The sequence below is a fragment of the Helianthus annuus genome, chromosome 11 (assembly GCF_002127325.2).
Source record: "Helianthus annuus cultivar XRQ/B chromosome 11, HanXRQr2.0-SUNRISE, whole genome shotgun sequence".
Taxonomy (NCBI): Eukaryota; Viridiplantae; Streptophyta; class Magnoliopsida; order Asterales; family Asteraceae; genus Helianthus; species Helianthus annuus.
In genome coordinates this window covers 23,730,059-23,745,808 of record NC_035443.2, presented here as the reverse complement: position 1 = coordinate 23,745,808, position 15,750 = coordinate 23,730,059, and the positions used below count along the sequence as shown (strand labels likewise).

Sequence of the window (15,750 nt, the reverse complement as noted above, 5' to 3'; positions counted from 1 at the left end):
GACAATCATGTCAGACCTTATTGCTACGTTTCACATCTGGATTCTCTGCTGACCTGTACTGCTGCAATCAGGTATGTTTTCATGTTTTCCATTATGCCTAAACAGAACTGATCCAACAGTTCATCTCCACAACCTGAATCACAAAAGTAGAAACATATTTTGCAAGTAAATAGGCCACATAAACATTATTTGATGCTGGTAACATAATAAGTCGAATAATTTAAAACCAAAGGCAAATGAAAATATAACACATCTTACATGCGCTACAAAAACTAGCGATAAATGACGGTAAAGCAACTAAAATGGTGCATTTAAACGGTCAATATTTAATTTCAACACGATCTGATGGATGTGAACGATTTAGAGAGCAGTTAGACACGACGCTGTCATAATAATATATAACTAATAACACATTATTAGCATGAGCAAGATGATAGTTTAAGTGTGAAAAAAATATAGAGTACAAAAATCAAATTTTCAAAAAAATGACAATCAAACAACACCACATGCACAACTGATTTTTAGTCAAGTCGTGGGCCTTCTGGCAGCAATTGTCTTCGATGAAAATTTGGTTGGTTTTTAGTTTAAGTATTTTACAAATTTATTTGACTGAAATTGATCATTATAGAATACACCAAATTGGATTTTTTTATTTTTTTTTTAAATTGCAAATGTTGGATTGTTTCTACCTTTACTCCTAAACCACACGAATGAATAACAAAATTTGATCAATTTCAACTTTTTAGCCATGCTTTTAATTGTGCTAACTCCCAAATGATTGAGTCTTTGATTAAGTTGTATATATCGAGTATCAAGATACCGAACAGACAGATGGAAGACTCGGGGGCGGCCCTGAGGGGTGGGCGGGGAGGACCATCGGCCAAGGCTTGATATTTCGAATGTCACATTATTTAGAAAAAAAAAAACCACGATATGCATATGTAAAAAAAATTAATAGGGCATATCCATACAAACAGTCCACTTACAAAATTATTCTTATGATTTAGATTAGTTATTAGCCCATTATACACCTTTAGTGAGCCTAATACCCAATTTCTTTAAGGCCTAAGGGTACGTTTTTCAAACTCGAAAAGAGTCACGAATTCTCATGGTCGGTCGGAAGAATTTTCAGTTTCCATATGAAATATTCTTCCAAGCAATTCCTTTAATATAAAATAATGGCATGTTTATTTGTAAAAAGTTAAAAAAAAATCTTATATAACCTTTTTGAGTAGTTTTATACAAATCCAAGTATGTGGTTGAGGTAATCATCTAGTACGACTAAATATTACATGAAACTTTACCAATAAGCCCACAAGAACATATAAAAATAGGTAAATATAGGTTAATGTGAGTACTTGATTTAATTGTGAAAAACAAAATATAGGATTTAATTGGCCTTAAATCAAAAGTTCATGGACTGTATAAGCAGATCATATCAGGTCAGTGAAAAGTTTATAGAAGAACTAGAAGCATTTTCAATCTAATGATTTTAGATACGTTACTTGTTATAAAGCGACACTAACTATTCACTCGTCACAAAATAAAGTAAGTACAAGATCATGTAGGCATGTACATCCTTCATTATAGTCTTAAATGTATACATAGTTTAAATAGTCATCAAAGTTGGAAAAATAAAATTATGTGATTAGTGGCTTAGCTAATGAAATTTTGTGCACATTTTCCATGTTATCATATTCATCTTGGAAATGTTAGTGAATTTGCTTCTCAACTTTTATGATTTATTGGAATAAGGGTGTTGATTATAAAACTCGAGTTCATTCACAAATTTGCTTTTTGTTAAAATTCTAGTATATTTCCAGTATAAATGTGCCTGTTATTTATATATTTTACTTACTTACATATTTTATTTTCTTATCCATTTCCTTTTTTATTTGTTTCTTTGTGAGGTTTGGAGTTTGGGCTCTTCTCTTGTCTCGGGCTTGCTTTGTTTCTGGGCTCCTTCGCTTGGCTTTGTAGTCGTTTAAAGACAGCTGGTGATTAGCTGGTGTTTAGGGTTCTAACCTTTATAATGGGCAGAAGGTTCCAGGGATTATTTAGTCGAGCATCTCATTCTCCTGTTGATCATTCGCTGCTCTCTAGTTTGTTCCCTTATTCTCACACGTACATTCGTGAGTCTAGGGCCTGTCTATTACTTGTACTGATCATCCTGTTGGAGATCTTTTGACTATTTGTTCGTTGTTAATCTGTGATGACAGATTCATTCAATCATTGTATTTGATACTGAGTATTCATAATAAAAGCATTTGATTCTTGAGTTCTGACATGGTATCAGAGCTTCGAGGTTGAATCGGTGCTCTGGTGTTCTTCCGCTGCTTCTCTTGAAGGTCTGATTCTCTGTGAATCAACCTAGGGTTTCCGGTTAACTTGAGGTCCTGGTAGTCTGTGTGTCTGCCGGCTTCAAACCACGGTGTTCCCCTTCTCTTCCTGCTGCTGTGATTAAAACCCTAATTTCTAGGGTTTGGTATTTTTGGTTCTGCTCTGTTCCTCGAAGAAGGCCCTCGTTAGTCCCTCTTCGAGCAAACTAACAGGACCTGTATTGGTTTTCTGATCAAATGCTTGTAACCCTAAGTGAAGGTTACAAGCCTTCGTCTGCTGGAGTACTTTGCACCCGCTGTGAGATTGTTCCTTTCTTTATCTCTTTAATTTTTTGTCTTGCATCACTGTGCCTTGAGTCTAGGCATCCTTGATACCGGGTTTTAGGCAAGACCGGTTTGATTATTGGGACACAGAGAGGGTTCACTCTGTTGCATTTGTCTGGTTTGGACTATTGAGTTGTGGCTCCCTGGTCATTGTCTGCGGAGGCACCTTGAGTGATGAACCTCTGATCGGACCTCTGTCCAGGCTTCGCCGGTGTCTGTTTGGTACTTTGATTGCTTATTTGTTTGGTGCCTTGATTGCTTATCTGTTTATTATCTGTCCTGTTCTGTATTTCCTTTCTTGTCATTATGCCTGATAAAACTGAATCTGCTGTGACCTTGGTTAGTAAGTTAGATGCTAGTGACCCATTATATCTTCATGCTAGTGACTCTAGTGGGCTCACAATTGTTAGCATAAAACTAAAAGGGACTGAGAATTATGTGGTCTGGTCTAATGCTATGAAACTTGCTCTAATGGCTAAAAATAAACTAGGCTTCATTGATGGAACTTGTAGTAAATCTAAAGACAATGATGTTCTTGCTAGTCAGTGGGATCGATGTAATTCTAGTGTGCTCACCTGGATTCTGAACTCTGTCTCTGATGAATTATATGTCGGTCAAGTCTGTTCTAAACTTGCCTCAGAAGTGTGGGATGATTTGAAAGATACTTATGATAAAGTTGATGGGTCAGTTGTGTTTAGCTTATATCAAAAAATCAACTCTGTTAGTCAAAATGGATCTAGTGTGTCTGAGTATTATCATAAAATCAACACTATCTGGAAACAATTTGATGCTATGCTACAACTGCCTTCTTGCACCTGCAATGCCTCTACTAAATTCAATGAGTTCAGTCAATTAATCAAACTTATGCAATTTTTAATGGGGTTAGATGACATTAATCAACCTGTTAGAACCAATCTGTTGACAAGGGACCCTTTACCAACTATCAAAACTGCCTTTTCTATCATCTCTAGAGAAGAATCTCATAGAGGTTCTAACAGTTCTTCTAAAATTCCCAATGTAGGATTTGCTACTAAATCTAACAATTTCAATGATAACAAGAAAAAATTCAATAAAGTTCTCAACCCAAATCTAAAATGCTCTCATTGTAACAAGATTGGACATACAGTTGATAAATGTTTTGAACTACATGGTTATTCTCCAAACTATAGACCAAAACCTACTCAAAGCAGTTCACAGTGGGCTAGGTCAAACAATGCTGCTAGTAGTGGTACTGGTTCTTCTATGAATAATGTTGTCAATGATAAAAATTCTTTGAACTCCTTGACTGCTGATCAATTTTCTAAGTTGCTAGGTTTGCTTAATGAGAATAAAACAGAGGACACAAATAAGTCCAATGTAGGAGGTAAATGCTTCAATTCCTTCTCTGAATATAAAAATATTTTCTGTTTCAACTCAAAACTATTCTCTTCACAAAAACAAAACTGGATTATTGATTCTGGTGCAAACCAGCATATGGTTATGTCTAGTGAGAATATGTTCAATCTTGTTGATGTTTCTGAATATAATATAACTGTTAAGCATCCCAATGGTACTGATGCTAAAGTCACACAAATTGGATACTTCAAACTTTCTGACTCTGTTATTCTAAAAGATGTGTTTGTTGTTCCTGAATATTGTGTGAACCTTATCTGTGTGTATAAGCTAGCCAAAGACAATAAGCTTAAGGTTGTGTTTGATGAAAACTCTTGCTATATTCAGGATTCATGCTTAAAGAAAACACTGGTGACTGGTAAACAGACTGAGGGTTTATATTTATGTGGTAACTCTCTAAGTTCTAGTTTTTCTTGTCTAAGCATGGCTGAAAAAGCAAAGCTCTGGCATTCCAGGCTGGGTCATCCAGCTGAACAAGTGTTAAAGGTTCTTCAACTTAAATCTGAATCTATTTCCAACCCTTGTGATATATGTCACAAGGCTAAACAACATAGGTCCCCCTTCCCTCTCAGTGACCATCAATCATCTAAGATTGGAGACCTCATTCACTTAGATGTTTGGGGTCCCTACAAGGTCACTAGTGTAGAAGGATACAAATACTTCCTTACTATTGTAGATGATTTCACCAGATCCGTTTGGGTTTATCTAATGAAACATAAGTCAGAAGTTTTTGAAAATATAGAAAGTTTTTACAATCTTGTTAAAACTCAATTTGAAGTCAACATCAAAGTGTTTAGGAGTGATAATGGATCTGAGTTCACCAACTCTCAAATGACCGCTTTTGTTAAACTAAAAGGTATCATCCATCAAACCTCCTGCACCTATACTCCACAACAAAATGGTATTGTGGAAAGGAAACATAGACACTTGTTGAATATTGCTAGAGCTCTGCTATTTCAATCTAATGTCCCACTTAGGTTCTGGTCTGAATGTGTTCTTACAGCATCTTACTTAATTAACAGGCTTCCCTCTTCTGTGTTGCATGGGTGTTCTCCTTATGAAAAATTGTTTGGTTTCAAACCTTCTCTTGATCACTTGAAAATCTTTGGTTGTCTTTGCTATTTCACTATCTTAAATAACCCTGATAAACTTGAAGAAAGAGCTGAAAAATGTGTTTTTATGGGATATTCTAATTTTAAAAAGGGATATAAGGTGTGGAGTCTAGAACAGAAAAAATTCATCTTCTCAAGGGATGTTAGTTTCCATGAAACAACATTTCCTTTTAAAAATGAATCACATTCTGTTCTAGAAGGTACAAACAACTTAAATCAATTAAATTTTTTTGATACCTTTGATTTTTCAGGTGACCTAAATCCCAATGATGAAGAGAAGGTCACCACTGACTCAACTACCCTGACACAGCAACACAGTGATGAGGTTGAATCACCTGTGGGTAGTAATACTCAGCAGTCATCAGGGACTGATGACATATCTGAGGGTAATGAGTCCTTAGGAAATGAAACTGGTCCTGTGAGGGCTGAGTCTAGTAGTGTAAATGATGAGTCAAACCTTCCTGAGGGTATCATTCACACTAGAAGATCTTCTAGATCCTTGACCGCCCCTAAAAGATTTGATGACTTTATTGTTGGCAATGCTAAATATAGTTATGATAAAGTAGTTAATTATTCCAACCTACCTAGTGAAAATATATGTTTTGCTGCCAATATAAATAAAATTAGTGAACCACACACTTATAAAGAAGCTCTTAAAGATAAAAGGTGGATTGATGCTATGAATGAAGAATTGTCTGCACTATATAAAAACAATACCTGGGATATTGTAGATATCCCTAGTGGTACTAAACCTATTGGATGTAAATGGGTGTTCAAAGTTAAATATAAGTCAACAGGTGAAATAGATAGATTTAAAGCTAGGCTTGTTACTAAGGGGTTTAACCAACGTGAAAGGATTGACTTTGAGGAAACATTCTCCCCTGTTGTCAAAATGGTTACAGTTCGATGTGTTGTAAGCCTATCTGTTCAAAACAACTGGCCCCTATACCAACTGGACGTTAATAATGCCTTTCTTTATGGTAATCTTAAGGAAGATGTCTATATGACACTTCCTGATGGGTTACATATTGATCAACAGAATAAAGTTTGTAAGTTAAACAAATCTTTATATGGGTTAAAACAAGCCCCACGCATGTGGAATGAGCGGCTTGTTCAAACATTAGTCAAAATTGGGTTTGTGCAATCTAAATGTGATCATTCCATGTTTATTAAGTCCGAAAATCTGTCTTTATTGTTCTCTTAGTGTATGTTGATGATATTGTGTTAACAGGGAACTGTGAACAGGAGATAACTAAAATCAAAAACCTTTTGAAAAATAATTTTTAATCAAAGATCTTGGTTTACTAAAGTATTTTCTTGGAATAGAAGTAATCAAGTCAAATAACAGGGTTTGCCTTTCTCAAAGAAAGTATTGTATGGATTTGTTAAACGAGTATGGGATGAGTGGTAGTAAGCCCAATAGCTGTCCCATTGATCAAAATCATGTTTTAACTAATACCCTAAATAACTCAAAACATGTTGATGTCACACAGTATCAAAAACTGATAGGTAAACTTATTTACCTATCACACACTAGACCTGATATTGCCTACTCTGTTCACTATTTATCTCAGTTTATGCATAAGCCTACTGAGGCTCATACTCAAATTGCTTTCAAAGTTTTAAGGTACCTAAAAGGTGCACCTGGGACTGGGATCCTGTTTACAAAAGGCAACACTTTTCAGTTAACTGCATTTGCAGATTCGGACTGGGCTAAATGCGTGGACAGCCGTATGTCTGTCACTGGTTTCTGCATATTTCTTGGTGGATCCTTAGTTTCATGGAAAAGCAAAAAACAAAGTGTAGTTTCTCGGTCCTCTGCCGAGGCCGAATACAGGTCCATGTGCAGTGCCACTTGTGAAGTTTTGTGGCTGCTGAATATCTTAAGAGAACTTCATGTTGATTTGAATATTCCGGTTGTGTTGAAGTGCGATAACAGTGCAGCATTGTCCATTGCTGCCAATCCTGTCTTTCACGACAGAACAAAGCATTTCGAAGTTGATGTATTCTTCTTAAGGGAGAAAATTGCATCAGGGTTGATCAAAACTCAAGGTGTCAAGACCGAGCATCAGCTAGCTGACATATTTACCAAAAGCTTACTCCCAAAAACCCATGCTGAAATGTGTAAGTCGTTAGGGCTTTCTAATTTATTTGCACATTTAAACTGAGGGGGGATGTTAAAATTCTAGTATATTTCCAGTATAAATGTGCCTGTTATTTATATATTTTACTTACTTATATACTTACATATTTATTTTCTTATCCATTTCCTTTTTTATTTGTTTCTTTGTGAGGTTTGGAGTTTGGGCTCTTCTCTTGTCTCGGGCTTGCTTTGCTTCTGGGCTCCTTCGCTTGGGCTTGTAGCCGTTTAAAGACAGCTGGTGATTAGCTGGTGTTTAGGGTTCTAACCTTTATAATGGGCAGAAGGTTCCAGGGATTATTCATTCGAGCATCTCATTCTCCTGTTGATCATTCGCTGCTCTCTAGTTTGTTCCCTTATTCTCACACGTACATTCGTGAGTCTAGGGCCTGTCTATTACTTGTACTGATCATCCTGTTGGAGATCTTTTGACTCTTTGTTCGTTGTTAATCTGTGATGACAGATTCATTCAATCATTGTATTTGATACTGAGTATTCATAATAAAAGCATTTGATTCTTGAGTTCTGACACTTTTGTTAAAATGTCTACAACAATATACTTCAGTTGGTTACAAAGCCGATTGTCATGAAAGCAAAACTTGCGGTATATATGGTATATATTTCAGGTGCATCACCATAAAAGCAGATAATTGAGATATCGGGGAAGGTTGGGAAAATGTGTTGGATATGAGTTCCCGAATATACTAAATCGACTCAAATTTGGTTACTTGCATGAATAAGTTTTCCTAGCAATAGTGTGAGTTAATAATCAACCAAATTGAAATATATCGTAAAGAATTATCATCTGATATTGAGTCACACATGCAGGATTGCCTCAAATTTTGAAAGATACTTTGATCTAGCACTTTTTAGGCAATGAACCAAAGTAACTAAGTCACATTTACTAGCTAGTGGGTTACTGATGCTCCTTTTAACATCAGTATCCTACTATCCTAGATGGACATCAGATTTGTAACAAGTCTAAAACATGCGCGAATTATATTTGAAACAACTGTTTCCAAAAAAAAAAAAATCATCAAAAGGAAATGCGAGATAAGAAATAAATGAGAAGAGTCACGAGAATAAACCCAATAAGAGACTCCTGAAGAGTCACTAGGTATGACAATTTCAAAAGAACCTCAAGTTCATCACAATGGAAAAATCTCAACTACCTATATCATGTCTAAAATGTATGTAACCGAAATGGAACGAAATCGACTATAACAATACTTTTGTATATATAAGATGGCGCTAGATATACATACTCGATGGTGCAGAAACAAAAATGATTGATCAAACCTGAAAGGCAAACAAAGTATTATATTAAGAGTTCATATCTGTAGTTGGTCGTTTCATATGCTACAAATAACGTCATATTATTTCATTACATGGTAAAAATAAGTATATATATCGGGGCGTCAAAGGTTCAATAACTAGCCTTGAGTAAAGTTTTGACCTACTAAACTCGGTTCACTTCAAAGTCATTCAGTAGGCGTCCGGTTGGATTCAATGAGACGGTCCACACTAGTTGCTAATTCTTCAACACGACTGTTCTCAACCATCGGTTCAGCGGTAGCACCAAACGTAACAGACCAAAAACAGTAGAGGAAAAATAACATCATTGACTAATGCTTCATACAAACCTAATAACATTCCATTTTCAATATGAATAAAACCAAATTTAAAAAGTAAAACAGAAAATAATATTAACGTTAGAACAAAAAGACATGATTGACAGTCACATAATTATCCTACGGGCAACTGGAGTGGCTTTTGATGTCTGCAAATTTGTTTTTATTTTGTCTGACAGAGAATAATAATAACAAGTAAATAAAAGTGGAAACCCGAAACTTTGGGGCGGATCCTCATGATCACCAAAAAACAAAAATGTGGTAACCAGCGTGCTAACTAATGGGCCCGGATACAACCCATAAATGGAAATACACTGTTTCAACCTTCAAACAATACGTGTTAAAAGGGCCCGTTTATAGCCCAATACTCGACGGCCCAAATCTGGATCGTATCATATAGTCTGACACACGTGGCGCAAAAGTGGGTCCCACGGCCTTCATTTGAGAAAACGGTAAAGTGAAATTTCGAAAAGTTTGATGATGGACTTCCAGCCTTACAACTACTGTTGTAAAAAGCTACTTTCCTGCCATTTTCACCTGCAACTCCTCTCTTTTGAGTTTTAAAATAATAATTATTATTATTATGATTATGGATTTATGATATACGATATCCTCTCTCTACATAAATTCAAATTCTATAAAAACTAAGTTGTTTACTTATTTCTTATAAATTACTACACTCAGTTTCATAGTTTTATTATATTAAACCCTTTAAAATAAACATGGATGTAAATGTTTTTTTTTTTATAAAAATGACTTGTAAACAGATCAAAATGTTATAGGATAAGCATTCTATTCTAAAAACTTAAATATTGATGTGGGCAGTGTTTCTTTTTCTAGCCATATAAGATCGTATGATGAACCAACCTACGGTTCTTAAACAAAGGCAAAGTGGTGGGCTTAATCCACTAGAATCTTAGTTAATCGACTTAGCCTATAGCCTTTCTAGCTCCGAAATAAGCTAGATGATTATCGGATACACATCAAAGTTACAAGGTTTTTAAACCTTTAGTATTTTGATTTCACTCGGTAAATCAGAGTTAAAGGATATAAGTTAGTATAATTTTACATGTAAATGTTTGAAAAATAATGAGTTAGTATTTAACAACGTAACCTTTGTCAATCAAAAGAAATTAATATTATTTGTGTAGACTCTGTATATACGAAAATTGGATAAAACTGTTTAAAGAAAAAGAAAATGCATGTGTTGGTTTTATACGATATTAACTGTTACAAAAGCTATATTTGTTATAGAAAATAATAAAGCAGTTAACAAGAATTTGCCATGATAACTTTGAATAAATATTTATTTATTTATTTTGTTTTTAATAAGCTATTTTCAAGAGTTAACTTGAAATTGAGGTTTTCTTCCAGCCTAGAAAATAAATGTTTGTGTATGTAATATAATAATATAAAAGAAAGATATAGAAGGGCAGAATGATAAGAGGGATGGTGCAGAGGCAGAGGCACAGTAAGATTGGGTGGGTGTGTGTTGTAAAATCAAAGGGTAGTATAGTAGGGTGATTTGGGTAAGTGAAGTGGGGTCATATTTTAAGTGAAATAAATATGTCCCTCTCCTCATCATATAAATAATAGTCTTCCCCTACTCCCCATAGGCCCCTAGCTTGCATGTGAATACATCAATTTAACCCTCTTCTTCTTCTTTTCTTTTTCTTTTTAACATTTTAAACCTACCACAACTACCTATTTAATGTCCAAAACTTATGTCCACCCATCCCTCATTTCATGATTTTTTTTCTCGTTGTTAATATTCACACATATCTTTCGTATATCTCTCTATATACGTAGATATAGAGATAAAGTAAAAAAGAGTATCGCTAGTTCAATCTTTGAACTAAACGGGTTCTACCTCACCGCACTGTCGCGCCTTCGGGCGAGTGTTCACGGGCTTCGGCCTTAAGTGAGGGTTTTCCCCGGTTCGGAGGCGAGTGTATCCCGATATGGTGAATTTCGCCAGTAGCCCATTTGAAGGATTCGTTGTCCGTTCAAAAAAAAAAAAAAAAAGATTTAAGGGTGAATAAAAGGAGCCTTTCTTTTATTCTTATTTCTATATTTAAATTATATGTTTTAAACACGTTTCATCAAAAAATTATACAACATATTTTCTCTACCTTTTTATATAACATATTTTCTCTACTTGTTTGATGAATTTTTACCATGTAGTTTCTCCGCTAGTGATATTATTAATTAGAATTAGAATATATACAAATAACTTAAAGGAAAATGAATCTCAATAGCTGTTATATTGTTATATATTGAATCTGGATACATTAACAATATATATAAGGTCTATTTTATTACTACGTATATTTAGATATTTGTTGTAAGCGATCCGTGCTCGAACTTTAGTATAGACTCTATCTTAGATTTAAAACCGTTTAGGTTTGGCTTGATTCATGTTTTAGCGAATCAGTTTCGAATACAAAATGACTCTTATCTTAGATTTAAAATCGTTTGGTTTGGCTTGATTCATGTTTTAGCGAGTCAATTTCGGATGCAAAATGAGTGGCTCGACTTGGTTATATCATCTTGATTAGTTTTTAAATTAATAAGAATCATAAACTGACCAGATAACTAATTTAGTTTTTGCTACACTTTAAAATAGAAACACATAAATATTAAATCAATCTATTACATAACATTTCATCACTATAAGATATTACTTGTTGTTTATAACTAGGGTGTTATTATTTGCACATGAACAAGGGAAATACAAGAGTGTAAGTGAAAAGAAAAGGATGTGCAAAATTAAATTAGAGGACTAAAGATGACCCTAATAATTATTTAAAAAATATGATTGTTACATATGATGACATTACATTTCATGGTCATGATTAGACACTATCTTGTGTAACACTTTTTATTACAATTAATTATCAAATTATACTTGTTACATATCATATTTAATTTCATAATTGAAAACCAATATCCATGCCCAAGATACACCATATTGTTCTGCCCAGAAATTTCATTGACAAAAAATTAGATTGTTCAGCCCCTTCTCATTGTCACCTTTGAGCCATTTTTTGACAAAAAAATTATATTGTTCAGCCCAGAAATTTCATAATTAAGCAAGATTGTACTATTAATAATCATGATCATAAATAACAACTAACCTTAAAAAAACATTTGATAGCAGGTACAATGGTAACACAACACAAGAACATAATAACCAACGTACGACACACATAACATAATAGCTTCCTTCCTACCACACTTCATAACGAAAACACAACACAAAACAACATTTAAAGCCGCCGTCTCTGATCAGAAACTCCAGATACAGTCCAGCTCCGTGGGCCCCGGCTTCTGCTTATCCGCCACCCAATTCTCGCCGGAAGAACCAGTCACATTGTTACTTGTCTCTCCGCCACCACCGTGAGCCACAGCGGAGTAAAAGAACGGCAGCTGAAGATTCTCTTGCAATGTCCTCAAGCTAGGGAATGCTGACAAGCACGTGTTCTTTGGCTCGAATGCTGACGTCAGCGGCTCCGGCGGCGGGAAGTCAAAGAGGGTTTGTGAGCCGGTGAAATTGGTGGTTGAGGCTGTGGAGAAACAGGGCACGTGCTCTTTTGAGGCGGCGTTGCTGTCGTAGGAGAAGCTTTCGTGTTCGGGGGCGCTGGTGTACGCCGAGGTTGCCGAGGTGTAAAGAGAGGAGTCGAGAAGCGGTGGGAGTGATCCCGACACCGTCGATGACGAGCTCGCTTCTTTTCCGTAGTTTACACCTTCGGTAAACCATTTTTTTCCTGTGCCGCCAGAGGTGCTGCTAATAGCTCCGGCGCCACTTTTCTTAAAAACCCGGGATATCACCCATTCATCCTAATAAAACAAAAAATAATAAAAAAAGTAAAGTCAATATAATATAACCAAGCTAAAAATGTTTTGCTAAACGTACTCCTCTCTCTGGTTTAGAAACGTAACGAAATAAAATAAAAATTAAAGTAACCCTAAAAAGAAATAACAAAATGAAGAATTAATAATCATTAATTAAAACTTATGGTTTTCTCTTGTATTAATTAAATTCAGGTTGTACGGACACAAAGGATGTATACTTTTAATTATCACAATAAAATAGCTATTTTACCGTTAAAAAAACCGCAATAAATACAACTAAAAACACACCATGCAAATTCCAAAAGCTAATAAGTTGTAACAAGCTTTGTACCTTGGAGCTTTTAGACAGGAAATGGTAAGCAAATTTGCCTTCAAGCCTATACTCATGCATCACCCAATTACTTTTTTCCCCTTTTGGTGCCCTACCTCGGTAAAACACTAGGGTTTTCTTCATCCCCACAAGTGCTGACGTCTTTGAACTGTAGATCTCCCGGTCTTTTCCAGTCGCTTTCCAGTAACCCGCCTCCGTTGCCCGGTTCGTCCTCAACCCGGTCGGGTACTTCCGGTCCCGTAGACTAAAGAAGTACCACTCTTTCTCCCCCATCTTTGCTCTTTCTGTACACAAAACCCTAAAAACATTATGTGAAATAACAATAACTATAACAATCTTTAAAGCTTTAACTCTTAGAAAAACCCTAAAATATTATGTTAATCTATAAAGATTGATGACACAACATACGTGGAAGCTCCCACGGTTCACATTTGTTGAGATCAACATCAGCGAATGCTCGACCGGTGAAACTCCGGTCGAGCACCTTTCTTAAAAGGTAGCAAGTGATGAGTTCTTCATCGGTGGGATGAAACCGGAAACCAGGTGGTAAACAAGCCTCGTTGTTGTGATCAAAATGCTGGTTGAAAAACTCCATACTAGGGTTTTTAGGGTTTGTAACAAAGTGAGGAGATGTGGAATGTAGTGTAAATGTAGTGTGTGTATATATAGGGGGTGGAGTTGGGGTGGTGTTCTCACAGAATCAAGACATTAATATTTGTACCGTATATCATTGAAAAGTTAAAAAATATAAAAAAGTAAGTTAGGGTTCTTTTTTCGTGTCTGCAACTCTGCCGTGGCTCTTATCATATCCATATGGGTTTAGAGAGAAAGTGTGTAAGTGTGAAGAGTATGCGTGCGTGTGAGAAACAAGTGTGCAGGGTATTTATCTTGTCAGTCAAGTAAAGAGAGGAGGATGGGTAACACTATTTTTATATAATATAAAGTCTTGGTGATTATTTTAAGAGTGAGTAGTTTAGATTTGTAAGTTTTGTTTGAATAGGTTACATTACATTAAATGACCTACAACAAACAATGATCAGAAACCGAAGAACTTTTAAAAGTTGATGGGAAAGTGAGAGAATGGGTAGGGGCCTTATTTTTTTGTGAAATTCTGATGGAGTTGGTAGTGTATTTATAATTTAATTATTTGTTTGTTAAAATCTCAGTAGGATACTAATTGATGGTATTAAATTTTTTCTTTCTTTTGTAGGTGTTAGGAATTGTGTAGAACACAACATTCCCACGTCGGTCAAGGTTTTAACACATAAATAATAGATGTATATTTTTTTTGAACAGTAAGAATCTATAAGTTGTTGTGAGAAAGATCTTGTACCCTCCTAAATAGAGGGCCCTAACCCTACTCTGTCCAGACTATGCTGTCTTAACCGGGTCCAAGCTAGCGTCAGAGTTTGGCTAACGGCGTTCCCCGGGAAACTATACCACCCACTGCCAGTGGCAGGGGCTTGCGCTACCACAAGAGAGAATCTCCCTGCCGTAACGTATGGTGGACTAAAACCTGGGGTGGCTCAAGCTAGAACTCTTGACCTAGGGTCTGGGAGAACTAGCCTTCATTGTCTTTATCCACCAAATGTGGCACTAATGGGGATTGAATTTAGGTCTCGACTCATAAGTTACAAGGTTATTTCTAAAATATAATGTTTTGTGAGAAAATTATTGTTAGATACACACTCTCACGGACACAAGATTAATCACACAAAGTGATGATTTCAATTGTAAAAATTATGTTGTATCTATGCTATTCTTTTACGGTACAAATCTTTAGGTTAATGTCACTCAAAGTATTGCGAAAGTGATTCATGATATGTATAAGATGAGTGAGAAGCTTCGTATACGTGTAAATGATATTGTTAATAAGAATAAGCAATGGCACTAGAGTGATTGTTCGGGTCTTGATTTATGCTTTTATTGTTGTATCCACACAAACATTATCTTGTAGTATATTTCTTGAGGTTGCCATCGATTTTGTTGATCAAGTGAGTCTCGATATCACCTCCAATGCAAGTCTTACATTGAGTGGTAAACTCCCTCTTGATTGATTCAAAGCACTAGAGAAGTAAGATTCTTAAACCATAGCCAATGCAAAGTATTTAGATTGCATTTTGCTAACTTGGATTTAGTATTTGAGGGAGAATGTATTGAAGGGGTTTGCATTTGAGTGAAATATTCTTAAGAAAGAATGGTGTATCATTTGATAGGATGGTGAGCCCTTATGTTTGTTTTGTATTTATTTTATCCTTTTCTTGTTTTAATTAATTTTGATATGCATAAATAAGTTGTACACTATAAGCTTTAGTGACTTGTATATCATTTTTTTTCATTTCAAATATAGTAATATAGTAATTGGACAAAATAACAAAAAAATATAATGTTTTTATTTAAAAACATAAGTTTATTAATGCTATTTTAATAAAAAAAAAGTACAAAAGTTTAAGATACGTATATATTAATGTTCGTGTTTAGAAGTTTAATGTTTTGTTTTTATAACTTTCGATATAAATAATGCGAAAATAAAATATGTATATTGATAAAATAACTTAATTATTAAAAATAAATGTAAAAGTGGTGGTGATGTGGAAATACAAGTATTGGTAAAGATATTTGTAGG

General features: G+C 35.1%; 1 protein-coding gene across 1 annotated transcript; it reads right to left on the bottom strand.

Moving 5' to 3' along the window:
- Positions 1–12,036: 12,036 nt before the first annotated feature.
- On the bottom strand, positions 12,037–13,968 carry LOC110929256 (protein CUP-SHAPED COTYLEDON 2). Its single transcript, XM_022172393.2, has 3 exons — positions 13,533–13,968; positions 13,125–13,408; positions 12,037–12,778 (listed from the first exon to the last, which is right to left on the bottom strand). Exons 1-3 carry the CDS (start codon positions 13,717–13,719, stop codon positions 12,227–12,229), a joined length of 1,023 nt encoding a protein of 340 aa, XP_022028085.1. The 5' UTR covers positions 13,720–13,968; the 3' UTR covers positions 12,037–12,226.
- Positions 13,969–15,750: the final 1,782 nt, after the last annotated feature.

Excerpts from the sequence above, each read along its gene's own strand:
- LOC110929256 (XM_022172393.2), bottom strand. The coding sequence starts at position 13,719 with ATGGAGTTTTTCAACCAGCATTTTGATCACAACAACGAGGCTTGTTTA. Across the intron at positions 13,409-13,532 it reads TGAACCGTGGGAGCTTCCAC|AAAGAGCAAAGATGGGGGAG; the intron begins GTATGTTGTGTC and ends TTTTGTGTACAG. Across the intron at positions 12,779-13,124 it reads TCCTGTCTAAAAGCTCCAAG|GATGAATGGGTGATATCCCG; the intron begins GTACAAAGCTTG and ends TTGTTTTATTAG.